The 26,759-nt window shown below is 32.1% G+C and overlaps 7 protein-coding genes across 9 annotated transcripts; 5 read left to right on the top strand and 2 right to left on the bottom strand.

Moving 5' to 3' along the window:
- Positions 1-434: 434 nt before the first annotated feature.
- On the top strand, positions 435-3,418 carry LOC120776582 (protein FAM76A). Its single transcript, XM_040107350.1, has 6 exons — positions 435-675; positions 915-979; positions 1,053-1,166; positions 1,597-1,690; positions 1,927-2,379; positions 2,440-3,418. The coding sequence occupies exons 1-6, from the start codon at positions 592-594 to the stop codon at positions 2,818-2,820; spliced, it is 1,191 nt and encodes a 396-aa protein (XP_039963284.1). The 5' UTR covers positions 435-591; the 3' UTR covers positions 2,821-3,418.
- On the bottom strand, positions 3,409-4,428 carry LOC120776584 (adrenodoxin-like protein 1, mitochondrial). The gene is made up of 4 exons (XM_040107353.1): positions 4,281-4,428; positions 4,174-4,225; positions 3,902-4,008; positions 3,409-3,846 (listed from the first exon to the last, which is right to left on the bottom strand). The coding sequence occupies exons 1-4, from the start codon at positions 4,375-4,377 to the stop codon at positions 3,602-3,604; spliced, it is 501 nt and encodes a 166-aa protein (XP_039963287.1). The 5' UTR covers positions 4,378-4,428; the 3' UTR covers positions 3,409-3,601.
- Positions 4,429-4,554: 126 nt separating this feature from the next.
- LOC120776583 lies at positions 4,555-5,451 on the top strand. 2 transcript variants are annotated; one of them, XM_040107352.1, is made up of 2 exons: positions 4,555-4,647; positions 4,714-5,451. In XM_040107352.1, the coding sequence occupies exon 2, from the start codon at positions 4,746-4,748 to the stop codon at positions 5,373-5,375; it is 630 nt and encodes a 209-aa protein (XP_039963286.1). In that variant the 5' UTR covers positions 4,555-4,647; positions 4,714-4,745; the 3' UTR covers positions 5,376-5,451. The 2 variants fall into 2 exon arrangements, with proteins under 2 accessions (XP_039963286.1, XP_039963285.1); XM_040107351.1 differs by having other exon boundaries at positions 4,561-4,647; positions 4,703-5,451.
- Positions 5,452-6,760: 1,309 nt separating this feature from the next.
- On the top strand, positions 6,761-10,744 carry LOC120776581 (N-acetylgalactosaminyltransferase 6-like). Its single transcript, XM_040107348.1, has 4 exons — positions 6,761-6,981; positions 7,973-8,575; positions 8,649-9,414; positions 9,514-10,744. Exons 2-4 carry the CDS (start codon positions 8,094-8,096, stop codon positions 10,174-10,176), a joined length of 1,911 nt encoding a protein of 636 aa, XP_039963282.1. The 5' UTR covers positions 6,761-6,981; positions 7,973-8,093; the 3' UTR covers positions 10,177-10,744.
- A 2,417-nt stretch (positions 10,745-13,161) lies between these two features.
- LOC120778553 (N-acetylgalactosaminyltransferase 6-like) lies at positions 13,162-16,153 on the top strand. Its single transcript, XM_040110404.1, has 3 exons — positions 13,162-13,532; positions 14,663-15,431; positions 15,500-16,153. The coding sequence occupies exons 1-3, from the start codon at positions 13,162-13,164 to the stop codon at positions 16,151-16,153; spliced, it is 1,794 nt and encodes a 597-aa protein (XP_039966338.1).
- A 1,405-nt stretch (positions 16,154-17,558) lies between these two features.
- On the top strand, positions 17,559-19,125 carry LOC120778856 (protein ALP1-like). Of its 2 annotated transcripts, XM_040110886.1 has the most exons (4): positions 17,559-17,814; positions 17,872-18,040; positions 18,110-18,267; positions 18,323-19,125. In XM_040110886.1, exons 3-4 carry the CDS (start codon positions 18,187-18,189, stop codon positions 18,860-18,862), a joined length of 621 nt encoding a protein of 206 aa, XP_039966820.1. In that variant the 5' UTR covers positions 17,559-17,814; positions 17,872-18,040; positions 18,110-18,186; the 3' UTR covers positions 18,863-19,125. The 2 variants fall into 2 exon arrangements, with proteins under 2 accessions (XP_039966820.1, XP_039966819.1); XM_040110885.1 differs by having other exon boundaries at positions 17,872-18,267.
- Positions 19,126-19,154: 29 nt separating this feature from the next.
- On the bottom strand, positions 19,155-20,017 carry LOC120778858. Its single transcript, XM_040110887.1, has 2 exons — positions 19,936-20,017; positions 19,155-19,871 (listed from the first exon to the last, which is right to left on the bottom strand). Exons 1-2 carry the CDS (start codon positions 19,953-19,955, stop codon positions 19,268-19,270), a joined length of 624 nt encoding a protein of 207 aa, XP_039966821.1. The 5' UTR covers positions 19,956-20,017; the 3' UTR covers positions 19,155-19,267.
- Between the last annotated feature and the right edge of the window lie 6,742 nt (positions 20,018-26,759).

A 26,759-nucleotide genomic window follows, 5' to 3' on the forward strand; every position in this document is an offset into this window, starting at 1 on the left:
TGGCCATATTTAAGTTCTTACATAGAAACTGAGAGTTTGAAATTCAAAGTTTTCTTAAGTGTCGGATGTGATTCACTTTCGATTATAATTGAATTATACATTATTAATTGTTTATGAACTTTTGTAATAAAAAAATTGATACTTATGGTCTCCAACATAAAAAAGATAAAAGGAGATCAAAGCGGGTGACAATAGTAATTTTATTTTCATATAACAGAATTTTGGTATTTTATTTTATTGGAAGGGAAATGCTTAGACAAATCTCCTTAAATAATTGAATTGCAAAATTATAATTTTGAAATATTACTGTTAACTGGAAATAATAGATATTGTAATAGATATAAAAATTATTAAAAATTCGTAACAGAAATTAAAAAAAAAAAATTGTCTTGTGCAACTCTGCGTGCTATGTCGTTTCATCGAAACTGTACGCCATTTTCATTTTCCATGAATTGCATTGACAGAAATTTGGCGATTTGCGTCCTTTTGCAAAAGTATAATTATTTTAGTGAACTTGTTGAAATCTAAGCCGGCAAATAAATTATTATAAATAAGTTATTTCAGCTGAAAAATTTTAAATAGTGCTAAATTATGAGTTCTGTGTTATTTGCTTGCTCAAAATGTTTCTCAAGACATCCATTTGAGGAATTGTCTGCAGGTCAACAGCTATGCAAGGTGAAGATCAAATTTATTTATGGTGACACACAATAAGAAATTGAAACTCTTTGAAAATAATGTGTATAGAATGACGTAGACAAACATTTTGTCGAACTGTGACGCCAATTTACCGAAACTATATAATATTGCTAAAAAATGCGCATTTGCAAATAGCATAGTGAAAGTAGCAACGGTGCTTTTTATTGAGTGAAAGGTTTTCCAATTTTCAATATTTGACAAATAACTTTGTTTTTCAGAATTGCCGAGGAAATAGCTCCGTTGTTAAATGTACTTATTGTCGCACTGAATTCCAACCAACAAGGTAAGTACTACAATAAACCCAATCTACATATAAAATTCTTACAAACAAACATGAGAAATGTTTTCACTTGCAGCAAGAATCAGACAGCCTGTAAAAAATGTGAGCATTGTCTTAACAAGTATGGCAAACCAAATGCCTGTGAATGTTGCAAAATTGTAGCGGCGTTCGGAAACTCAAAATGTATAAGGTCGGTATACATGGGACTTATATTTATATGTAGTATATAGTTTGGTATATAAAGCGGATTTATAATTTCAAATGGATGCACAATAAAAAAATATGATACGGGTTTGGAAAATAGTATATAAAGAGTAAATTGTATATTCATTTTAACGTTGTAACGTTGTAGATTATCAAGTTGAATAAAAAAAACTACTTTGATTAAAGCATTGTATCCCACACATTTTTTATATTGTGCTTTCGTATTTTTGTATAGAAATTGTTAAGCTCTTAATTCTTTGTTAAACCAAAGATTGTAGTCTCTAATGTAGATTATTAAAAACAATCCCTTTACAAATGCAACGTTTATGAACGCAAACATTTCTTCTTCTTTTTTCTCCTGCAACATATATCCATAAATACTCCTGTACCTTGCCTGTAAATGCAATGATTGATAGATGTGCAACCTACGAAGCGAAATATGGCCCACCGATACAATGTGATGAATGCAAACAGCGATGTGCTTTCGATAAACGTGACGAGAACAAAAAGGTTAGAAAAGGAATAACACCTCATATACGCGAAATTCCGCGGTGAAATCTAAATTGAATCTTGGAATAATAAAAAATTCGATTTCATGAATTTAAGAAATAATATGTTCAGGAACGTTGCGTATAAGAAATTCCCGAAATGTATGCGTTCATAGACTCAAATACATTTACACTATACTCATTCATATAAAATGATTGAGAATATCTAATTAGACCAACTTTTTTTATTATCCGCAGGTGAATGGTAAATTGCTTTGTTGGCTGTGTACCAGTTCATTTAAGCGCGCTCTACTTAAGGCTCAACAAGAAGGACGAATATCGGCTAAAAAACGACAACATGAGAAATCTCATCGCGAGAGTTCAGCATCAGGCAAAAAATCGTCTCGACCTTCAGCTGATATCAAAAGTAGTGGCGCCGTTGGTGGGAGTGGAAGTAGTAATGCTATTGCATCTTCAAGCACTGATATGCCTGAAAAAATAAGTCGTACAGGATCTGGCGGAAGTGGTGGCAGTGGCAGTGGTAACGGCTCTGGAATGGGATTAAGTTCTATTGCAGCACCAGCAGTTATAACAATTGATCCCAATTCAGCGGATCATGTCGTAGCAATGACAAATTTAAAAGAACGTATCGCCAGTTTGGAAAAACGTCTACAACAAAAGGATAAAGAATTATTGGAAAAAGATAAATTAGTAAGCATTTGAGAGTGGTAACTCATGGAAATATAGTTATTGTTGCTATATTTATTTCAGTTGACAGAGCTGAAAGGCAAGAACTTCGAAAAGGAAATCGAAATGCGCAACAAGTTGAAGGAAGTTGATAGGTTACATGATATGAAAGTAGAGAATCTTAATCGTAAAGTTAGTAGTCTCTTAAAAGAATTAGCTGCGGTTAAGAAGAGCTCAAAGAAGAATGGAACAAGTGGCGGTGCAAACGCTAAGGAGCGTCAAAGTGAACGTGAAAAACGGGAAAATCTTTCACCCAAAGAGGAGATTGTTGAGGAGGAGCAATCACGTGAAAAGGAAGTAAAAGAGGAAAAGATAGATAAAGACGAACTTAAAAGTGACGAAGAACAAGAAACCGAAGAAAAGAGGAGTGTGGGTTCTGGTTCTAATAGCCCGGTAACAAATTGATGATTTTCACAGTAGAATGTGTTAGTTAAATTGTATAACAAAATTTTACGAGTGTATGCAACGCTTTCACATCAATATTCCACTTAATCAAGATGTATAAATTTTATACTAAATGTTTACTTTGTGAACCATTATGATGTTAAATTCTGTTTTGAAGCATTATTTACATAATTATAAAATGAGCTGTTGTACCGTTTTTCATTAAAAATAAAAAATGTAAGAAAACTTAGTATCAATTATAAGAGTGTGTACATTAAGAATGGATGTCTATTTTTTTAATTTCCACACTTAACAAATGTTTATGTAAGACTTTGTATTATTTTAAGTTGCTTAATGCACACTAAATCAATTGTCACTTTGTAGCTTGAGTAAGATTGATGTAAATTAAGGCTTTATTATAAGCTTTAGTTGTATGTGCATTGCAAATGATATTTTGGCTATTTAACACTTTATTTAATCAAAATTTTTAAAATTCAAGTTTTTAATTATTATGTTATGATTTCTGCAACGGCACTAAGAATATAGCTTATTTAAGTGAAGTGGAAAATCTTTAATTTGAATAAAAAACACATAAAAAGCACACTGCTGTTCATGGTTATTTACATATTTTATTTTTTTAATCATATTCGTAGGTGAATAACAGCGATTATTTGTCTTACACATGCTAGGTGAAAGTAAGAACTAAATATTAGATATTCAGCGCGTGAATGCTCTATATCTATCAGGTAATCACATGGAAAATAGCATCATTTTGAATAGTATGCATCAATTGATCAGTTGATCAATGTGGCTTGGGTTTGTGGCCATCCACATAGAAATTTCGTGTTGCGCTGGGCAACTGCAATTGTAAACCATCCAATTCCTTTGTTAATACTATTTGACAACCTAGACGTGAATTTTCTCGTAAGAAGGGCGCCATATCCAATAAGTCGTCTTCTTTTTCGTCCGCTTCCGGCAATTGATCGAAATGATTTCCGATTACATACACATGACAAGTTGTGCAGGCCAATGATGCTTCACAAGCGCCTGTAAATTAATAATTGTAATACAATAAAACTATTTTCATTTAGTCGTCAGAAACCTTCCATTTCGATTCCATAACGATGTGCTAAGTAGAGAACATTATCACCAACTTTTCCTTTGACTTCAGTGCGTTTACCATCTTTGTCGATGTACGTAACACGAACACTGAAATTATTACAAATTTTCAATTCATTGTACAAAGTGATTGTCTTAAGTTCTCAGTGTGAGTTCAAGCGAATACTTTGTAATTTTAAGCATTAATATAGTTTGATAGCGAAAATAGGTGAAATCACACTGAGAAATAGGTGTTTTCGGTAAACTTTTGCGTACATTTCGTCGTCTGATTTGGGGTCTTGCCATTCATATTCACCATGGAGAAGTGCTAGAACAATGAAAATTATACACAATTTTAATATAATAAGAAATTCAGTCCTTACTATTGGTTGTATGCATCCATCGCGATGATGGCAGCAGTTTAATGGGTGGATAATTATGTGAGATATTCCTAAATTGCCGCAACATTAAACGGATCATTTTAATTGTTTTTGAGGTTATTATAAAACAGCTGATATTTGTTTTTGCGCCATCTACGAATTACGAAATGCCGAACATTAATATCGAAAAATCGAAGCCGCTAACATATTTGTCAAATAAATTTTGCAGTTTGCTTTCACATTGTTATTCGTAAACAATTGCCATAATTACAAACAAGTTGAGTATAAGTTCTGGACGAAAATTAATTATTTTATATTTAAGAGACTAAATATTACCATATAATATGGATATGCTCTCAGAATAGATTGTGTAATAGTTAAAATATTGCGAAAACTTATATGATTGCTACTAATTTATATACCAGTTATTTTTTAGTAAATCGAAAACCTATCCGTACTCGTTTAGCAATGGCAGCAATGGACAAAATTGATAGCGATATATTAAAAGTTATAAATTCTTTGGAATGTTCTAAAAAACAATGCCTCCATTGTAAAGATGGTATTGCAGCCATAACAAGTACTATTCGAAATACTCTGTTGGAAATTAATGACATTCAGGAGCGAAATCAGGAACGTCGCCATGGAGAGCTTGTGGCATTGTTTGAAAAGTATTTCAAAAATGATCAGATTAAAACTTTTGGAACATCTGCGAATGTAAGTTTAGAAGATTCAGAAGGTTCTTCCAATTCGTTGAACAGCGAACATTTCGTTAAGGATGTAAAACAGCTACAATTTGACGTGCAAGCTGAAAAAATTGCTGTTTCGAAGACACAGAAAAATAAACAATCTGTGAATGTACGAAAGCGTCGTGTAAGTTTAACAGAAAACATTACGCAAGCAACACCATCGAAAAATTTCACGGGGGAAACCAACAATTTAAAAGGGGATCCCATATCATGTACTAGTCCAACAGAAAGGGTAAATGTGAAAGCAAATCAAAGAGATGAACTTATTGCAATGCGTGAAAAAATGCTTGCCATTCAGCGACGAAAAATGGAGGATCGGGAACGTAGGAAACGTGAGAGTAGTGCAATGTAGAATATTAAAATAATGTTATATTTTCTAATTTTCTTAAATATTTATAATAAAAGTACAACTGTATTATTTCGCTCAATTAGTTTTACTTCTAAAACAATGAAATCCTTATTCACACCCGAATTTTCTTGTTGTCGCTCCTTATTGATATGACGCAAATTAGTTCGGCGAGCTTGTGAAAGTTGTTTAGATTTCACTGAATTTCGAGAGTAAGCTGCCAAAACAAAAAAATTCTTAATTAATATTAATATTGTATAGTTATATACTATACGAATAACAATATTTCTGTTGCAAATATTAGAAAATTTCTTGTGTATTAAACAACTGAACTATACATAATTTAAAAAACTATAATTCATAAAATCTGTTGGAACCGGGAAGGCTAATTTATGATTTAGGGTTGTGGCAGATTTCTTTGATTTAAATCCCCATTTGACACTTGGTCATTATCCTTATGGCGCTATTTATGGCACTCGCCATATTGTGTACATAAATGCAGCCAACGTTCACGGAATTAGCGCATGATTTTCAACGAGTACTAGAACTTTCGAAGCAAAATTTTATCATGTTCTTCTGATCGATGTCGATAATGTCCCGAAGTCCTACTCAAATTTGTTCTCGCTTCCGCTTACTGTTATCACCTATATAACGATTTAAATTCGAACGACGACGAAAATTTGTTTGGTGAGTTTTTGAATGGTTTTCCAATATTTTTATCGTTTTCTCTTAAATTCCTGTAATCTTTAAAAACATTAAACATCGATCTTCAAGAAATGTTTAAGAAAACTTACAAAATTACTTCGAAGCGCGCTGTCAAAATCGCCATATAAAATCTATGGAGATCAGGAATTTTTGACAGTAATTTGCCGCTACCGCTTTTATTTAGGGACGGCAGTAAGTTCGTAGCGATGCCCTTGATTTTTTTCTATCGAATTTAATAATAATAATAGTTCTTTGTTTACGTCGACGTAAGTAACTGTCTCTTTGTGTTCAACATGTTCGTGTTTCCTTGCTTTGTGTGATGTGTGGAATGTTTTTACAATGTTTACTTTTTATTTAAAAACGCTAATAATGATATGATTTATGTAAATTGCTACAACCTAATACACATTTTGTTAAGAGTTTTCAAAACATTTTAGTTGTATTAAATTGAAAAATATGTATATTTAATGAATGTGTTAAATATTTTTTGATTATACTGCTTTTTTAATCAAACAACTAAAATATTATTGTGGAACAGTATTTCTAATGTCAAATATTAATATTATAAAAATCGTTAATATCGCACAGAGACCGTATTTTATCTGCCTTCTCTATAATATACGTTTTCTGTCTTCTCTATTATATACGTACGTTCTTTGCTTTAATATCAGCTGTTATTTTTAATACGTAGCTACATAGTGGTTGTCAGGAATTGTTTATTTTTTTAATGTGGTATACGTATTAACAATATTCACCCGACACAGCGGTTTGGGAATGAATATATATTGCAGAAAAGCATATAATGCATTTATTAAAATAAAGTTAGTTATTCTGCGTAAGGAAATCGACAACAATTTAGCCAACCTACCGGAAGAAGCTGGGTGCCAAATTCGATAAGATCTCCTGGGTAAATTTTTAACATAGCACAAGACTTACTGAAATTTTCATACATTTGCATAAATATATTTGATTTTGAAGACAGTTCAATCCGATAAGATTACAAAGTGTGGTTAATTTGGTATTACATACGATTTAACTCTTAGCTAGTAATTGCGTGCATTCAAATAATTATTTTTTATATCTTTTTTTTAACTATTTACTACATTTCAAATACACTGTAAGATATCTGATGAATTTTGGAAACCTGTTAAAAATCTCCGCACACATATATGTATGTATATGGTATCCAGGTATTCATATGTTTTAAATGGTGCTGAAGTCAACAAAATACTTGTAAACGTAAACACAAATGAAGATGGTCCTATCACGTTTGGGTATTGATAGTAATAACTCAAAAGCGTGCATAAGATTGATAAACCAAATTTATTATTGTAGATAAGAAAATTCCATTTAATTTTCAATTTCTGCAAAACTTTTTATTTTATTTCTCCTAATTTTGAAGATATTTTCTACCTATTCATTTTTCACTGCGTTAAATTTTATCAAACCGAGAGGTGGTTTGATTTACTAAAAATTTTTAATAAAAAACCTGATATATTCCGCAAGTAGGTATAGAGCACATACGTATCAGCAATTTTCAATTACTTCCGGATGTTCCTTATCTTATTTGCCTCGGTAAATGAGCGTTCTTAGGCATTTGCTTAGTTGGCAATTGTTCTTCTCTTTGCTTTGTTGGTCTTTAAGTTTTATCACAACTTTAATGTTCAACGCTTTCTGTAAAAACTTTTGCCAACTGTTTGTGCTATATTCTTCTGAAGGTTTATATCTATATATGTATGTATATGTTATTATAGTTTTATTAATCATTGCCATATTTTAAAACCAACTGTGTTATCAAATGAACTGTATGTATGTACTATATATTTATTTGCCAATATTGTGTGTACGCTACTAAGTCCGTCATTCTTTTTGAAACACCTTTTTTATTTTATTTTTAGATAAAGTGGCATAGTTGGGTCTTTGCCGTGTTGGTATCTGGACCGCAGCAATAGGCAGAAACTGAAGCAATACTAGGAAAATTAATTGCAACGTGTGCGTTTATATATTTAGTAACACAAAATGCGTCGTCGAAATGTAAAATGGATTTTAAAAGCAGCAATATTGCTGATCTTATCATTCATTTTATTCCTTTTGATCACGAGTTGGATATCTTCAAGCCCCTATAGAAATAAATTGCCCATTTTGACGTCAAACCGTGCCGAAAATTTGCGTGCACATAAAAAAAATTCTGAGGAATATGTGCGCAATGGAGCAGAACGCGAAGTTGACGCACCAAAACTGCCACGATTGAATAATGATGTGGATAGAGAAAATCGTCAATTGTTGATGCCAAATAATCTCAAAAAAGATTGGCATGATATTTTGGCTATGGAACGCGATCAGAAACGAGTTGGACTCGGTGAAGGCGGCGTAAGAGCTGCACTAAACGATGAATCGCAAAAGGATTTGGAGCAAAAGATGTCTTTAGAAAATGGTTTCAATGCGTTACTTTCCGATTCCATCTCTGTAAATCGTTCATTACCTGATATTCGTTATGAAGGGTGAGTTTTGTTTGACATTCATGCAATATTAATTATATTATTATATGCATATACTTTTTCTAATTTCGTCTAGATGTAAACATAAGAAATATCTTGTTAAACTACCTTCAGTGAGCATCATAATTCCATTCTACAACGAGCATTTGGGTGTACTTATGCGTTCTGTGCATAGTCTTGTAAATCGTTCGCCGCCAGAGTTGTTAAAGGAAATCATTCTAGTGGATGATTTTAGTGATCGCGAGTACTTATTCGAACAACTCGAACAATATGTGGCCGAAAACTTTCCCAAGGTACAAATCGTACGTTTGAAAGAACGTACCGGACTGATTGGTGCGCGCATGGCTGGTGCACGCCACGCTACTGCAGATGTACTTATCTTTTTGGACTCGCACATTGAGGCAAACTATAATTGGCTGCCACCGTTGTTGGAGCCGATCGCAAAAAACAAAAGAATCTCGGTTTGCCCCTTCATCGACGTTATTGATCACAGTAATTTTGAGTACAGAGCTCAAGATGAAGGTGCACGTGGCGCTTTCGATTGGGAGTTTTATTACAAACGTTTACCATTGTTACCGGAAGATTTGGAGGATAGAACTAAACCATTTAGAAGTCCCGTTATGGCTGGTGGTCTGTTTGCTATATCAAGTGAATTCTTTTGGGAATTAGGCGGTTATGATGAAGGCCTCGATATCTGGGGCGGTGAACAATATGAGTTGAGTTTCAAGATTTGGATGTGTGGTGGTGAACTTTTGGATGCGCCCTGTTCACGTGTTGGTCACATCTATAGAGGGCCACGTACTTCACAACCCAGTCCACGAAAAAGCGATTATTTGCACAAAGTAAGTATGTGTACATACAAATATTATGAAATATTCAAGCTTAAATTATTATCATTATGAAATTTTTAAAGCAACTTCCTCTTTTGTTTTTAATTAAAGAACTACAAACGTGTCGCTGAGGTGTGGATGGACGAATACAAAACATATTTATATGATCATGGTCAGGGTGTATATGAAAACATTGATCCCGGTGATTTAAGCCAACAAAAAGCGATACGTGAAAAACTCAAATGCAAGTCCTTCAAATGGTTCATGGAGGCTGTGGCATTTGATTTGCCTAAAAAATATCCACCTGTTGAGCCGCCCGATTACGCTTTTGGCGCTATACAAAGTGTGGCTGAGCCAACGCTTTGTGTGGATACAATGGGTAAACCGCGTCATTCAAAAATCGGTCTCTATCCGTGTGCACCGAATCTGAAGAAACCGCAAAGAAATCAAAATTGGGCTTTAAGCTGGCACAAAGATTTGCGTTTACGCTTCAAAACCGACTGTTTAGATGTGCAACAGCAACCGCCGAATGCACCCGTATGGCTTTGGGATTGCCACGGTATGGGTGGAAATCAGTTTTGGTATTATGATCGTGCTGAAAAATGGCTTATAGCTGGTAAAGGCAGTGAACGTTGCTTGCAGGCTGCACCGAGTAAACGCGCAATTTATATTAACCGTTGCGATTCCGATGATCCCTATATGAAATGGAATTTCGGTAACGTGAATAACACAGCGTTAGACTTGTTTTTTGTACAAGCGCCGAATAATGCATAGTCACTATCAAAATCATAACTTGCCATTTTTGGATCTAGAGTAGATATAAACCGTATTTAGAAATATATCTAATATCTTGTTTGTAAAACAGTCATAGTATAAGTAAACAGTGGACAGACGGGTTCATGTGTTTTTTGTTTTTTTTTGAAGTCGGCGTTCCTATCACTGTTTTTATACAATTTTTATTATTGTACTATCGTTGATATAATTTACAAAACATTTTCTAAGCTACTTCCATTTAATAATTTCTATTTAATCGTAATTATCATTCTTAAAACAAGCTGCCCTTGCCAATTCAATTTTGTAAAATACGAAAAAAAAGTATTAATTAATATGTATATGCACAATATTAGTTAGCTCAGAAAAGTTTAAACATTTTTGAAATCATATCAAAATTATGCACAAAAAAGAATTCAAAGAAGAATGCGCTCATCTTTTTAAATGCGTGACAATATAATGACTCTTTATACCCTTGCATAGACATATTATAGTAAGACCTGTGTTTTTAAGGTTAGAAACTGAAGTGTATTTGTAAATAAGTATATTTGTAATAAATGATGGAAAGATATTCGAAATTTCTTACATGTATATGTATGTATCTATTGATAAAGAAAGGAAAAAAACTTAAAATAAACAAAATGGTTCATCATTCCAAAAGAAAACATTATTTTTAATTATGTGTTAATCCACTTGTGAATTTCAAAAAATCGATTTTTGGTTTTCTTATTATCTCGAAAGTACATACATACATACATAATATATTATATTTGAGAATATTCTCCCAAAATTCGAAGTTGATCCGGATAGTCTCGAAAATATGAGCATATTTGTAAGAATTTTTTAAACAAAACTTTACACACGTTTTTCTCGAAACGTTGTTGTCAGAGTCGGCGAGTAAAATTTCTCCAGTCCGGCTGAACCGAGCTGCTAAAAATTTTAACACGACCTTCTTATATATACATATGTATTTGTAGGCTTGCTCCAAGAAATAATATTTTTGATTTTTTAAAGTGTTTTTCATTCACAACTTTTTTGGGAATCCGTAATTTTTTCTAAAAGGAACCTTTATTCATCTATAGTGATTAAATTTTTTTGTGTTGTTTGATTTGAATTAAATTTAAGCAGAAAGATTTTTCTCATCGCAACGACGTACTTAAGCCTTTTATAATTTGTTTGGCTGTTTTTGTATGTAGATGTGCGTGGTTTTAATATGTAATCAAACATTGGTAGCTTTTCATATTCGAAAAAAAGTTTATATATTTTCAAATATTTTTTTATTTGGTTTTTAAGTGTTTTTTTTGAGACCTTTCTCCAGATTGGTAACGGTATCAAGGAAATCAAATTTTTTTCAAAAGGAGTTGCTGATTATTACAGCGTATTTAATTAAAAAATTTAAACTAGATAAAAGCGTTAACTTCAGCTAAACAAAATATTCGTAGATTGTAGTGTTGCCTTGGACAATAATCCAAGTCAAATTTCTTGAAAATATCTTGTCAAATCAAAAAGTACATGCACGAATTGGATTTTGAGCGATCTCTTTGTATGACAGCTATACCTTATATGTAGTGTTCTGATATTTGCTAAAAAAAAAAAAACTAATAGAACGTGTGCTATTTTATTTACATCTTAAGCTCCTCGACCCTTAATCGACATTTAATCAAGTCCATAACCTTTGTTTGCAATTTTCCAATACAACAACATTTGTTTACAATGTACAAAGTATTGGAGTTTTGTTTACATTTTATAAAATCATTGACCTCTTTTTTACATATTATAATGTCATTTACCCTTTCTTTTTTACATTTAGCGAAGACCACAACCTTTGTTTTCATTTTGTCAATAGAACAACCTTTGTTTACACTTGGGGTCAATGACTTTTTTGTTTACATTTTATAAGGTCAATGCTGCTTTTTTACGTTGTGAGGCCAATAACCTCTTTGTTTACATTTTATCAGGTTATGTTGTTTACATTTAGCTAATACAACAATCTTTGTTTGCATTTTGAGGTCAATGACCTCTTCTTAAGGTCAAAAACCTTTTTGTTTAATTTTAGCTTAGTCAACTACCTTTGTTTACATTGGGACTCAATGACTTTTTTCTTTATAATTTACGCGGTCAATGACCCCTTTGTTTGCATTTTATAATATCCTTGACCTTTTTGTTTACTTTTAGCCCAGTCAACAACCTTTGTTTACATTAATTACTAAATTGCCAGCTCAAGGGAAGTAAAGGTTTGAAATTGTTGTACGAGTACCCTATAAAGTCAATATTGTGTACCAAATTTTTTAAAACATAATTCTTATTCTTTTACTTTTGATCTGTAACTGTTAACGTAAAAGAAGAAGAGCTAAAAACGTTTTTAATGAAGCTGTGTAAATACAGACATTCTCTCACAGCATAAAACTAGTGAGGAGAGAAAGGGTTGGAGAGGCTAAAGTGTACTTAGTTGGGTAGGCGGTTTGGGTGATGGGTATTGGTTATGACCTAGACTGACGGTAAACGGCATGGAACGTGATTTATATTATATCCGATCAGTAACTACCAACAACAATAACATACAAGCCATACATGTGTGTCTTCTTATTATATGCAATTACACAAATTTTTACAACTTACATCAAACATAAGACCAGAGTATATTTGTGAAATGTTTTTTACTTAATTTGAAAGAAATATTTTCGTGGATTACCCACAAGTGTTTCTATTTTTATATGTGCCTATTATTTTCGTGGGACCTGACCTATTTGAACTAGTTTTTCGTTAGATTTTGTTGTTTCCTAATCTTACTCTTTTGTTTGTTCAGGTGAAATTATGATTATTACAGGTGTTATTTTCTAAAAACAAAAATAATTAAATAAATAATTGAATGAGGTTGATAGCGCTACTAGAATTTACTTTCGTTTAGTTGCCGAACAATTGTAGAACTGTAAAGCCGAAACTGGACGGTCGAAGTAAAGCCAGTAAATTTTTTTCACTCAAAAAAAAATGCGCTATTCACATTATATAAATGTCGTACGATTGCTAATATTTCTAATAACCGGCGCGGCGTTATTTCTGCTCGTTAATCAATGGATCTACACAAGAGAAGCGCTGGAGGGGATCGAAATTGAATTAATACAAAAAACACCGTATTGGCAGCGAAGCCACAAAAGAGAACTGAAGGATTGGCATGACGTCGAAGCCATGGCAGGCGATGCAGCACGAAGTGGATTAGGCGAACATGGGAAACCTGCGTATATAACGAATCTTTCAAAGCGGACGTTAGAGCGTGAATTAAGCAAGAAGAACGGATTTAATGCTTTGCTGTCTGATATGATTTCTGTCAATCGGTCGTTGCCTGATATACGTGATCAGGGGTGAGTAATTAAACTTTGAAATATCTACTGCCCAGGCAAGACCAGTGGCGTTTGTAACCTTTCTTCGAGAGGACGCCACTAGAATTGAATGTTTATGTTTTAATGTTCAATCTAACCTTCAAAAGGAGTTCAAATATCACAGCTATAGGACCTGTGGTACGTGAGATGTAGCATTAAAATTTCGTGTTGTAGTTATCCGAGCTCTGCAGTTGGCTTTCTCCATGAGACTGTTAGGGACGAAAATATCAAAAATATTTTAGAAAACCCAAGTCAATGGTATAGATAGCAGATATTCTGATAACAAAAGCATAAGTCGAAAATTTCGTTCCTGAATATTTGGGCATGTTAAGTTGTGCTGAATGTTCCTTACGATTCTTACCCAAATGTCACCTACGCCAAAGATCTGATCGACTTATTTAGTTATTGCAGTATATAATGGTACAATTCAAAGTATTGCCCATCGGAAGCTATAACATTCTCCTATCTTTCTGACAATTTGTGGATTAAATCTCAAAATGACAGCATTGATATGGCGACCAAAAACGAATCAAGCCAAAATTTCGATACCCTGTGAACTGTATTTTAGTGAGAGGGTTCGGCATCGACCGGAGCAAATTGTAATCAGAAGGGACAAAGCCTTCAAAACTTCTCAGTCGATGTTTTGAAACCGCTTTTATAACATTGGGGCGAGCGTTGTCATGCTACGTCACAAATACCGGCCGGTTTTCAGCAATCGCTCGCTTCAATTTGATGATTAGCGTTTCCTATTAATTCCCTATTAATGGCACAGGGCTTTAGCAGCTCAACACGCCCATCTGTTTCCATGAAATGCAGAGCATTACCTTGGAATCATGGAGATTCGGCTTTGCTATTGATTTGGTCAGGCTTGGTTTTTTTTTTACCTTTTTGCCTTGAAACATTTTATAATGGCTGCGAAGGTCCTAGGTCTTAGAAAATCGGGTTAAAAAGATGCTACTGTGAATCCAGCCGAGTTAGTAACTTGAAAATTGTCGCGTATAATTATTACGAGCTTGTCCTCATTAACTATATGTCCATTTCCTCTATTATATATCCATTCAATCATAACATAATTGAAAAATATTAAAAAAAAAAAAAAAAATTCTTTACAGCTGCCAAAAGTTGAAATATTTCGCAGATTTACCCACCGTCAGTATAGTAATACCGTTCTACAATGAACACTTTAGCGCCTTGGTGCGTTCTTTACACAGCATCATCAACCGTACACCAGCCGAATTGATTAAAGAAATAATACTCGTCGATGATTTCAGTGATGTTACTAATTTGAAAAAACCACTCGACGAGTATGTGGAGCAAAATTTTCCTAAAGTGGAAATTTTACGCTTTCGTAAGCGGCAAGGGCTCATCGCAGCGCGCCTAGCTGGTGCTGTTAAGGCTGTCGCTGATGTGCTGGTTTTTATGGACGCACATGTGGAGGTCAATTACAATTGGTTGCCACCGCTGCTGCATGAAATAGTTTTGAACAAACGCACCGCGGTATGCCCCATGATCGATGTGATTGAGGACGCTACTTTCGAGTATACTGCACAAGATGAGGGTGCACGTGGCGCTTTCGATTGGATACTTGACTATAAACGACTGCCGTTGCTCGAAAGTGCTAAGAAGAATCGCACAAAACCATTCGAGAACCCAATCATGGCGGGTGGTTTATTCGCGATATCAAGGGAATGGTTTTGGGAGTTGGACGGTTATGATGACGGTTTGGACATTTGGGGTGGTGAACAGTATGAGTTGAGTTTTAAGATTTGGATGTGTGGTGGTCGTTTATTGGACGTGCCATGCTCGCGTGTCGGTCACATTTTTCGCAGTGAAAATTGGACTGGCGTATCGGAAGATCGCAAAGAAGATTACTTGCATAAGGTGAGAATGGAAAGACTTGGAAATTATAATAAACATATATTTGCTATAGTACAATTGTTTGTTTGCAGAATTACAAACGCGTTGCGGAGGTGTGGATGGACGATTACAAGAACTATCTATACAAGCATGCGCGCGGTGTATATGAAAAACTTGATGCGGGTGATTTAACGAAGCAACTCGCTTTGCGTGAGAAATTGCATTGCAAGTCATTCAAGTGGTTTATCGAAAATGTCGCCTTTGACTTGGTGAAAACATACCCACCCAAAGGCACCACCGATTTCGCTTATGGTCAGGTGAGAAGTGTGGGCGCGCCGAAATTTTGTCTCGACACCTTAGGCCGACCCGATTACAGAATCGTTGGAGTTAAAGATTGCGAAGCGACAAGCATATTCCCAAGTCGGAGACAAGACTGGTCGCTAAGTGAAGACCATGACCTGCGTATGCGTGGCGAAGAATATTGCCTACAAACGGCTGACCATAAACCAAATTCTCAAGTCTTGCTTTATGATTGCAGTTATGGCAATAAGAATCAATTATGGTATTACAATCGTCGGCGTAAGTGGCTGGTTTATGGTGCAAAAAGACTGTTTTGTCTGGAGGCTCGCCCCGCATCCAGGCATGTTGTAGTCAATAGGTGTCGCACGAATTTTCCATTAATGCAATGGGACTTTGTTCATGTTAATGACACTTTGTTGGATACCTATTTCGAAACTATGCCATAGCAAGTAGTTAGAATGTGTTTGATCAACTTGTAAGTCTACATATATATATTTATGAATTTAGTAGTAAGTTTTTAAATATATAATGTTAGTAACACAAAAAGGACGATTTCTTCGGTTACTAAGGCCTTTGAAGCATATATTAAGTTTGTAACATCCTGAGGTAGTGTTGGGGACTCTATAAAGTAGGTATACCTACTATATAGAATATAAATGATCAGCGTGATGAGTTGAGTTGATCTCTCTGCCTGTATATACGTGAACTGGTCCCTCAGTTTGAGATATCGAACTGAAATTTTGCGTAGGTTCCTCTATCATTAAAAAGCTGCTCATTTGTCGGAACCGTATATATAAACTAAACGATTAAACTCAAGTTCTGGCATGAATTATTGTTCAATAATCTTTGAACGATTTTTTCAAATATAATCACTATAACATATAGCTGCCTTATAAGCTGGCTGCTTAAAATAAAGTTTTTTTTGTAGTTTTTTATACATATGTATATATCTGTTTCGAGTATCTAATCGGGTAATTAGATATGATACGGTACAACCTTCCGAGGGACAAATTCCGGCTACTTATGGCATTCTTCTCTGTTTCTCCCGGCGGGTACTGCGTCGAATACTTTCAGAGCTTGATTGTTTTCATCAGAGCTTGAGTGTTTTCATTCATACGGAAGACATGATCTAGCCAGCATAGCCGCTGTCTCTTAATTCGCTGAACTATGTCAATGTCGTCGTATAACTTGTAAAGATCATCGTTCCATCGAATACAATACTCGCCGTGGCTAATGCGTAAAGGACCATAAATCTTCCGCAGAACCTTTCTCTCGAAAGGTCGTAACGTCGACTCTTCAGATGATGAGTGTGGTCTTTGTTCGTCGAGAGAGGGCTTAGCCTTTCAATTGCCTCTTATTTTCATTGGTAGGGGTTTTTACGTGGTGGGTCCTAAACCCAGCGCACACCCCTGTGGAGATATGGTTCGCCTTCTCACTTTAGCTCGCCTTCAAACGGATGTTATTTGGCTACCCAGAGGATACTTAGTCTAAGACCGGACGTCAGCTGCTTGAGTCATATGTTAAAAAATCTTTTCTGGCCACTTCCAAGTGAATGGCGCTCAGAGAATTTTCCTCTTTCTAAGTACTGTATTCGGCAATAATTCTGTAAGTGCCCACGATGTGTTCCCCTTATGACATTACTCACATGAAGGAACTTAGTGGGCGTGTTGATTTTGTGTGATTAATATCGCAGGCTGCTTTCGTAAACACAATATGCAAAGCATTTTTTAAAACATTTGCCCGAGCCATGCAAGGCATTCATGCATTACAACCCTGCCTTGTCAAAATATGCAATGCACTTACTTGACGTTTAAGCATTGCGCTGACAGCTAGTAAAGAGTTAAAGTTGTTCGTGTTTACAAAAATGGAAAATTTATTGTTAATTACATTAAATAATGCTATTTCTTTGGCCGAAACTAGTGCCGGTAGTAATAGCTTAATAATTGCAAAAAATTGTATAAAGAAGCAACGGAGATTGGCTGTCTTAGCTTGTAGATATGAAAATAAAAGAAGAATTCTAAAAATAAAAAGATTTTATAAGAGTATTCCGAGTATGCAGAATGATGTGTTCTATTCACATTTTCGAATGGAAAAATCAACATTTAAGGTGAGTATCAAGTAAACAATTAGTCTTCCACATTTATATTGAAATTGTAATTTGTAGACTCTTCTAAACATGCTGAGGCCATATTGGGTGCCAAAGAGCACTGGTCGTATTGGAGTTTCACTGGAAAAGGCGCTCTATGCAACTTTGTGGAAACTGAGCCGCAACGCATCATTTAGAGATGTTAGCAACAGATTCGATATGGCAATGGGAACCAGCTATAAAATATGTATTAAAACCATAAAAACAATTTGTTGTTTAAAAAAAGATGTCATAAAATTTCCGACTACTGTTGCAGAACAAAAACAAAAATGTGACGAATTTTCAGCTAAACACAGCCAACCGTTTCCAAATGTCATTGGCTGCATAGATGTTATGCACATTTCCATTTCACAACCAGTCAAGGACAGTCTTAGTTTTTATAATAGCACGGGGAACTATTCAGTTGTTCTTCAAGTAAGAATGTTCTTTAAAGTTTTTTGTTTATGTGTAATTAATTTAATTTATTTAGGCAATTGTGGATGGTAACTTTAAGTTCATGGATGTGTTTATTGGCTGTCCAGGACGTTGTCATGATGCCGCTATTTGGGAAATGAGTCCGATTAGAAAGTCAATAGTTAAGGGCGAATTAAAAATTTGTTCCGGCTGTCATTTATTAGGAGATTCCACATATCCCTTAGAAAGCTTTCTAATGGTTCCTTATAAAGATAATGGTTCTTTAACACCGAAACAAATTAAGTATAACAAAATTTTATGCTCAACGAGAGCTCATGTAGAGCAGGCGTTTGGAATTTTGAAGAAAAAATTTCGTATTTTGAAGTATATTGATGTACACCAAGCACATTTACCAAAAACTTTCACATTGGCTTGTATAATTCTTCATAATATTATTATTGAAAATGAGGGACATGAAGCCTGCGTCATAAGCGAGGAAGAAGGAGATGAGGCGTTTAATAGCGAAAACAGCTTTTCACAATTACCAACCGCAAGTCAACAGAGAGAAGAAGCCAAAAATAAACGGGACGCCATTGTCACTTTATTAACTACATAAATAAAGAAATGACAACATTTTTTATTATATAAATATTTATATTATATAATTTAATTTAATTTTTATTAAAATAACAATCATTAGTGCTTTTGTTTTATACGAAAAAATTCATTATATAATGTTACAAGAAACTAAAACAAGAAAAAATGTTAATTTTCTTTGCAACAAAACTATAAAACCCTTCCCAAATACAAAATATTCCTTACAAGAACTTTGATTCCTTCCCAAATAGGAGATTTCTCTCAAGAATTTTGTTCGATCAGTTTATACAGTATATACAGACAGCAGGATGTTCCATATATGTAGATATGTATAAAGTTTATAGGGTCTCTAACCTTTTAGGCATTACAAACGTCGTGGTAATCTTAATATACTTTGTTCAGGTTATAATAATCAAAAACAGAGTTAGATAATGTCGATATTGCGTTCTAAAATTCGTTCATACAATTTCCGTATAGATTTTAGTTCCAACAATTTTTCCTTTTCAATCTTAACTTTTTCTTTCTCTGTCTCCACCAGTACCTGAAACAATTTCTCTTGTTTTTCGGATTCGGAGGCCAAAAAGGCAATAACTTCATTTCTTTTACGTTTTCGCGTTCTTATCGTATGCGTGACCTCTGAGCATGCAGAAGGTGAAGGAGAAGGCGATGAAGAAGAGTTTTCGTTTGCAGTTTGTTCTAAAGAATGTTTCACCGTATTCTCAGGTACAACGACGCTGCAGCGCGTACCGTATACTTCGTCCATTTCTTCAAAGAACTCCCAATTGGTGGCAGCTTTGCCGGACATTGCGCTTCTTCTCTTTATTCTCTTATATGTGCCCAACAAGTTGGTGTAGCAGCGCATTATTTCATCAAGTGAAAATGGAAATGCATTGTCTTTTTTCAGTATGTCCCGCCTAATTTTTTGCCAAATTGTGCTGCGCTTTTTTGTTTTAGTTGCGAAATCACTTTCATGGCTGAGCCTTACGGTGATAAGCAATTTTTTGCGCTCGTGCGTCCACTTTTTATCACTAAAAAAATGTAAATACAATTAAAATTTAATGAATACCATACATTTGATTATAAATTATTTACCTTTTCGGCGAATCTGCCATTTGGAAAAATTTCAATGCAATGCATGCAAAGCAAAACTCATGCACATTTTGACAGCTCTTGCGCCTGAAATAGGGTTGTCATGCATTCATGATTTTTTTACTTTGCCTAAATTTATGCATTGACGTTTAAGAGTATTGCGCATTGCATGTATGCTTTGCATATTTCGTTTACGTAAGCTGACATACTTTTAGATTCTTTTCTGAGTGAAGTGTATTTTCTCTTTCTCATCTGTTTTCATTTCCTATGGATATAGTTTAAGTACAGTTTTATCCTGAAGTGCTGTCGATTTGGTTTGAAGGAGATCCGGCTGTCGAAGGTAACACCGAGTATTTTTGAGCTATTCCCGAGACGTTAGGAATTTGATTTTCATTGCTGTCTGTACTTGTTGGCACAGCTAGTAGAAATGTGCCGTTATTTCGAGAGTTAAGCTCTTTGGATAAAGAGAGCGCATCATTTACCTTCAAAGGACTTAATTTCGGTAGTTCTTTGGGTAGTCGAAAAAGTCTTTTCGTATTTTGTCAATACATCCCGTTGCAGTCGTTTATCTCCAGTGATACTAATAACATTGTGTCATACCACTAGTGTTGGAAAGATGAGATTTTTAGTTTCATTTAACTAAAAAAAAATTCAATTCGGGGAATTTGAAAAAAGTTACAGCTGTTCAAAAATGTGTGAAAATAATTAAGAAATTCGCTATATTTTGAAATTTTTGTATAAAAAAGGGAAGAATGCCAGGCAAGCCACCAATGAAATTTGTGATCTTTACAGAGACGATGCTGTATCAGTTCGTGTAGCACAACAATGGTTCGCTCGCTTCCGTTTTGGAAATTTTGAAATTTCGATTTATACTGATGAAAGTTTTACACTGATGGAATAATGTCTCTAGCGGAAAAATGGCAAAAAGTGGTCGACCAAAATGGTACATATTTCTTTATTTATTTTTTAGTATAAGTAAAAAAAATAAAAAAAAGTTTGATTAGAGATACGAAAAGACTTTTTCGACTAACCAATATTTTCTCGATATGTAAATAAAACGCCTTTGGTTTTTTTTTGTATTCAATTTCATTAAAAATACATTTATTTTTTGTTTCTGTTTATGCATATAAAAACTGAGAAATGAAATCAATCAATCAATGAAATATAGGCCAATAGAAATTTTATATAATAGTAATAGGTAATAATAATTATAATAATAATAATAATAATCGTAATAATTATAATTATAGTAATATATTATTAATATTTATAATTATGCAAACAGTATGTATGAATGCAAATGTTTAGCTTAGAAAAGTGTTGCATGTTGTCGCATGCTTGCAACATAATATACCGTGTGTGTGTATATTTTGTATATAGTATGTATGTATATGTACTCGTACGTATATATATTATGCTTATATATAATATATATGTATTTATGTGCATTTGTTTTACAATTAAGATTATCTTAACGTAATCTTGCAAATATCTTTCGCCAACGAATTACATCGCAGTGACGCATGCGCGCAATTTCTTTGTTTAGTTTATATGTATTTTCATTTTTGTTGCTTTTTGGATTTGTTACGCTCATTTTTCATATTTCACTTTTCACTTACACAGACATATTATTTTTATTATTATTTGTTTTTTTTTCATAATTATGTAGGCAACAAAACAAGCCGAAGCGTCGGTTGCAAGTGTTGGAAAATTATTGACAAAAAAAAAAATGATAATAAAATTAGTAACTATAAATTAAAATTAATTATTGAAAAGTACAGCTACACAATTATTGAAATGCAATTAACATTGTTTTTTGTTGTTTTCTTTTATTTTTATTTATAATTTTTTTTGTAATAAATAGTAACGCGTTTAAGATGTCGAATTAAATTAATACAAATTTATAAAAATTCATAACTAACATATGCACTTTATGTTGCAAGTGCTATAGTGTAAGAGAAAAAAATTAATTAGTTATGAAAATTATGTAATAGTATATAAATAAAATTATATTTTAGTAGTTAATTTGAATAAGTCAGTAAAACTATTTTGATTTTGTTTATATTTTTGTTGTTGTTTTTTTTTGTTTTGTTCTGCAACGCACAACAAAGTCTTGAACGTTACGCGTTTTTGTCGCGCTTTGTATGATTAGTATGTATGTATGTATGAGTGTGTGTGGGTGTATGAGGGAAATGCTTTAGTTGCATGGCTGCTGTGGCAAACACATTGCTTGGATGGATGTGTCTTGTATGCTTGTATTCATTGAAGCCTATGCATTTATGCAAAACATATGCTATGCGTAATTTTGTATGATTTGTTTGTTGTTGTTGTTGCTGGATTTTATGCGCTTAATTAATAAAATTAATTAAGGAAATTAATGAATTAATTATTGAAATTAATGTATTAATTATTGAAATTAATTTATTAATTTGTATGTGTTGTTATATGACTTATGCATATATTTTTGTGTAGTTGTAGTTGTTGTAGTTGTATATTTAATTTTTTTTAGACTTAAGCGCTTTTGACGCATGTAAATTACTGTATTTCCATTTTATTAGTATTTTCTTATTACATATGTGTTGCATTCATAGCTACACAAGTATATATATGTAATATACATATATGTGTATATATGTATGTAAATGTTTGAGTTTTGTTTTTTATTTATGCATTTAATGTTAATTTTTGATTTGTAGACATTTTTCGTCGTGCTTGGCTTGCTAATTATGTAAAAACCAATATATGTATATATATTTATATATTTATAATATATATATACATATGTATATATGTATGTGTGTATAATCATACAATTTACATATGCTTCATTACGTACTTAATACTTTGCTGGTTTCGAGTCTTTTTTGTTCAATTTTTTACGTCCAATTGCCATTTGCAGCTTAAATTTTTATTTCAGTTTAACTTTTTTGCCTGTTGTGTACTATTATTTATTATTATTATTATTTATTTCTTGCTTAGTTGCTTCCTTCGCTCTTCTGCTTCCGCTTCTTCTTAGGTATAATTTTAATATTCATTATTTTTGCTTCTCTTTTCATACTCGCTCAAAATGCACACCCTTCAATTTACTTGCTTTCATGCTAAACAACTACAATGTACAATATCTTGTATACTAATAATGCCTTAGTGTAATTATTTTTGCTGTCTTCCACTGCACTGTTTCTCCTTTTACGTAAATAAATATATATTTTCTTGTGTTTATCTCTATCATATCTTTAATTATAATATTCATAATATTTATAATAATAAATCTCTTTCTTTTACCCAAACTTCTGCTTTCAAAAATGTCTTGTGTTGATTTTGCTTTGCTTACAACTAGTTAGAGAAACGTAAAAATTTCTTTAGATATCTTATAACTAAAACAAAAATAAAAAAATAATTATACAAGTAACTGAAATATATAAATGTTTAGCGTCAATATTTATACACGCTAACTTAGTGCTTGCCGCTTGTTTGTTTGTGTGTTTAAGTCTACATTTTTTTATTACTTAAGTAATAAAAATATTTTTTGTTATATTTTTGTAATTTACTTTATTTTCTTTTGTCTTCCATATATATTTTTAATGATAAATACGCGCATGCAAATTTTTTTTGCATTCATGTATTTCATAATTATTGAAAACAATAATCGTTAATGCCACTAACTGCTTTGTTTTAAATGTATGTGTGTGTTTGCCTAAATTTTAATTTTTTATGATTTTTACTTTTAATTTTATTTTCGCTTAAATCTTGCGTAAAACACGCTCGTTCCCTATGTCTATGTATATGTATGTATACATTTTGATAAGTATTTATGTTTTATTTTTTTATTTAAAATATTCTTGCTCAATCATTTGCTTATTTTGATGTCTTTCGCTGCCTACAAACTAATTATGTGTGTGTATGTGTCAGTATTCTGCTTTTTCGCGTTTATAGGCTCAGTATTTTTACGGTTATTTATTAATTTTTTCTTGTGAAAATACAATTTTTAAACATTTCGTAATAGTTTTTTTTTTTATAATAATTTTTACATATTTTTACAAACCTTTTAGATTTTTTGTTCATCATTTTTGGCAAGTGTTGAAAGTTGTGTGTGTATGTGTGAATATGCGCAATTTTTATGGCAATTTGCGCTCAACTTTTGCATTATTTAATTCTAAATGTGGAAAAGTGTTAAATACTGTATGCTAAAAGTGATTTTTTAGCATGAAACAAATAAATTTTATTATTAAAATATTTTTTTTTTAATAAAATTTGTTTTTAAAATAAAAAAAAAATTTTAATTAAATTAAAATTTTTATAAATTAAAAATTAATTAAAAAAATGTTTTTGAATAAAAAAATTAATTAAAAATTTTAAAAATAAAATTTATTTAGAGTGCGCCGCGAAAAAGTTAATGTAGCTTATACATACAGCTGTCGCCTTTGTTATTTTTAATGTATTCCGGTGCTTGAATTTAAGGTTAGGTTTGATTTTGATTCGTTTAGGCCACTTTTTGAATTTGAAATACTTTAAGAAACGCTAACGAAAAATACATTTTTGCAGCATTGTGCATAAAACTCAATTAACGTTTGAGATTTTTCGAAAATATGTTGGTTTTTCATACATTTTATACAAAAATTAATAATAAATTAGTCAAAACACTTTTTCAAAAAGACTTAATGCAGCATATATGCTGCTTTTGTTGTTTTAAATTTATTTTGTTGGGTGAATGTTAGGTTAGGTGTGCTTTAAATTGTTTTTGAATTTGAAATACTTATGAAAACTGCAAAATATTTGTGTTTATGCGAAAATATGTAGACTTTTCATGAATTTTATGCAAAATTAGTAATAAAATTAGTTAAAATACAAATTCAAACTAAACTGTAGTCAATAAAAGAAAATTTAAAAAAAGTGTTTTTCAATCAAAAATATGATCGCTTTTCGGTTTCGACTAACAATTAAAATTATTTTTTTTGCTTTGCAATTTTTTACAAAAATGTGTTGCAGCAGGTATTTTATTTATGGTTTTGAAATTTTTGGAAAAATCTAAATTTATTTCAGTACACTAAGCTGTCATAAACAAATACAAATTTATTATAATGTAATTTGAACTAAAATATATTTTTGAGTTTCGACCACCAATTGAATTAATTTCGAAAATATTTAAAAATAATTTCCAGTAAAAATTCAGCAGTGTTTTGAAATTTTTTTTCTATTTTTTACGCAAGTGCACCCTTTTATTTTAGTTATGCATTTTTGGAAATGTTTTGAAAAAAGAATAATTTTAGTGCACTAAGCAAATTATTGTAATTTAATCCAAAACATCTTGTTTTTTAGTTTTGACTACCAAGTCAAGTTACTATAAAAATATTTATAAACAATTTTCTTAAAGGTTTCTGCTTTTACTACCAATTTGTTGTCGATTTTTTATGAAAATGTGCACTGTAGACTTTATTTTTAGAAAATTTTGAAATTTTTTGTTTAAACTCAAATAATTTTAGCGCAAGCTCCGACGTTATTAAACTCACACATTTTCTATACTAAAATTATATATATTTTTAGAAACTATTGTTTGCTTTTTGAATTTATTTTTATTTTTTATTTTAATTGTGTATTTTTTACTGTTTTGTGCCTTTAAACTGCCTTTCATCAGCTTTTTCGTAAAATTTATGATTTATTAATTATGTTTGCATGTTTTTAAGCTGCTTATATGTTTGTTTGTATGCGCTATGTCTGTACTTGAGTAGTGAAATTTTGTATTTTTATTTTAATTTTGTATTTTTTCTATTAAAAACGGTTTTATTTTCTTTGTACTTTTGGCAATGTTCTTGTTTTCTAACAGTAAATTTTTTTATTTGTAATTTGTTGACTTTTTCACTTAGTATTTATGTATGTACTTAAAAGTATGCTACATTTGTATTTTAAATGAGTTTTGTCGGCTATTTGCATAAAAAATGTATTTCACTCTAAACTGCTGTATGAATGTATGCATGTATGTATGTACGTATGTATATAAGTATGCTGCTATTAGTATGTGTGTTTTCAAATTGTTTATGCTTTTCACTCTTTGCTAAATTTATAGTCTTGCTTTCGTGTATGACTAATTTAAGAAAATAAGTAGAGTATTACTATCGTGATTTGTTGTTGTTGTTGTGGTTGTTTTTGATACTGCTGTAGCTGCTGCTATGTGTATTTGATTTAACTAGTTTAGTATTTTAGTAATTTGTAGAGTATTCTTCATTTTATTTTAGTAGTTTTGTATGTTTGTAGTTGTTGTGAGCGTGAAAATTTTGTTTTTGAATTGTTTTAGTAATTCCAATAATTCAAAAATATTTGCATTTTGTGCTAATTTTTGTCATATTTAACGACTGCTAAATTAGTTTGCGCAAATTTATGATTTTTTTTAGAAATATATTCACACTTCTTGGCTGCAGCATAAATTTTAACACTCACTTTTAGTAAAAATGTTTATGCAAATAAAATTTTTGATATTTAACGCTTAGTTCTGTGTGTGTAATTTGTTGCAGGTTCTTATAAAGCAAATAGAAAAAATATTTTAGTTAACTTTTTCTCTTTTAAAAACACAGAAAAACAAGTTTTTTAAATATGAGTAGTTTTTGACTGCAGCATTGCTTGGTAATATTTTGTTTTATAAAAATTGTATGTCTCATGCCACTCGCTATATGTTGTCTTTAGACTGTTGTATTCAACGCTAAATTTTCTCAAATTTTCGTTATGTAAACAGTTGTATGAACAACAAATAGTATGTAAGTAAAAGTATGATTCTATGTGTGTTATGAGCTGAATAATTTCAAAAATATTTTTCAACGGCTAGATTGTCACTCTCT

Source organism: Bactrocera tryoni, chromosome 5 (assembly GCF_016617805.1).
Source record: "Bactrocera tryoni isolate S06 chromosome 5, CSIRO_BtryS06_freeze2, whole genome shotgun sequence".
Classification (NCBI taxonomy): Eukaryota; Metazoa; Arthropoda; class Insecta; order Diptera; family Tephritidae; genus Bactrocera; species Bactrocera tryoni.

Bases quoted from the DNA above. Each gene is read 5' to 3' on its own strand.
- LOC120776583 (XM_040107352.1), top strand. From the start codon at position 4,746: ATGGCAGCAATGGACAAAATTGATAGCGATATATTAAAAGTTATAAAT.
- LOC120778856 (XM_040110885.1), top strand. From the start codon at position 17,572: ATGGAAAATTTATTGTTAATTACATTAAATAATGCTATTTCTTTGGCC. The intron at 17,815-17,871 runs GTGAGTATCAAG...TGTAATTTGTAG, and splicing joins TGGAAAAATCAACATTTAAG to ACTCTTCTAAACATGCTGAG. The intron at 18,268-18,322 runs GTAAGAATGTTC...TAATTTATTTAG, and splicing joins ACTATTCAGTTGTTCTTCAA to GCAATTGTGGATGGTAACTT.
- LOC120776582 (XM_040107350.1), top strand. From the start codon at position 592: ATGAGTTCTGTGTTATTTGCTTGCTCAAAATGTTTCTCAAGACATCCA. The intron at 1,691-1,926 runs GTTAGAAAAGGA...TATTATCCGCAG, and splicing joins AACGTGACGAGAACAAAAAG to GTGAATGGTAAATTGCTTTG. The intron at 2,380-2,439 runs GTAAGCATTTGA...TATTTATTTCAG, and splicing joins TATTGGAAAAAGATAAATTA to TTGACAGAGCTGAAAGGCAA.
- LOC120778858 (XM_040110887.1), bottom strand. From the start codon at position 19,955: ATGGCAGATTCGCCGAAAAG. The intron at 19,872-19,935 runs GTAAATAATTTA...ACATTTTTTTAG, and splicing joins ATGGCAGATTCGCCGAAAAG to TGATAAAAAGTGGACGCACG.
- LOC120778553 (XM_040110404.1), top strand. From the start codon at position 13,162: ATGCGCTATTCACATTATATAAATGTCGTACGATTGCTAATATTTCTA. The intron at 13,533-14,662 runs GTGAGTAATTAA...AATTCTTTACAG, and splicing joins CCTGATATACGTGATCAGGG to CTGCCAAAAGTTGAAATATT. The intron at 15,432-15,499 runs GTGAGAATGGAA...GTTTGTTTGCAG, and splicing joins AAGAAGATTACTTGCATAAG to AATTACAAACGCGTTGCGGA.
- LOC120776581 (XM_040107348.1), top strand. From the start codon at position 8,094: ATGCGTCGTCGAAATGTAAAATGGATTTTAAAAGCAGCAATATTGCTG. The intron at 8,576-8,648 runs GTGAGTTTTGTT...AATTTCGTCTAG, and splicing joins CCTGATATTCGTTATGAAGG to ATGTAAACATAAGAAATATC. The intron at 9,415-9,513 runs GTAAGTATGTGT...TTTTAATTAAAG, and splicing joins AAAGCGATTATTTGCACAAA to AACTACAAACGTGTCGCTGA.
- LOC120776584 (XM_040107353.1), bottom strand. From the start codon at position 4,377: ATGATCCGTTTAATGTTGCGGCAATTTAGGAATATCTCACATAATTAT. The intron at 4,226-4,280 runs GTAAGGACTGAA...TCATTGTTCTAG, and splicing joins ATGGATGCATACAACCAATA to CACTTCTCCATGGTGAATAT. The intron at 3,847-3,901 runs GTTTCTGACGAC...ATTAATTTACAG, and splicing joins TTATGGAATCGAAATGGAAG to GCGCTTGTGAAGCATCATTG.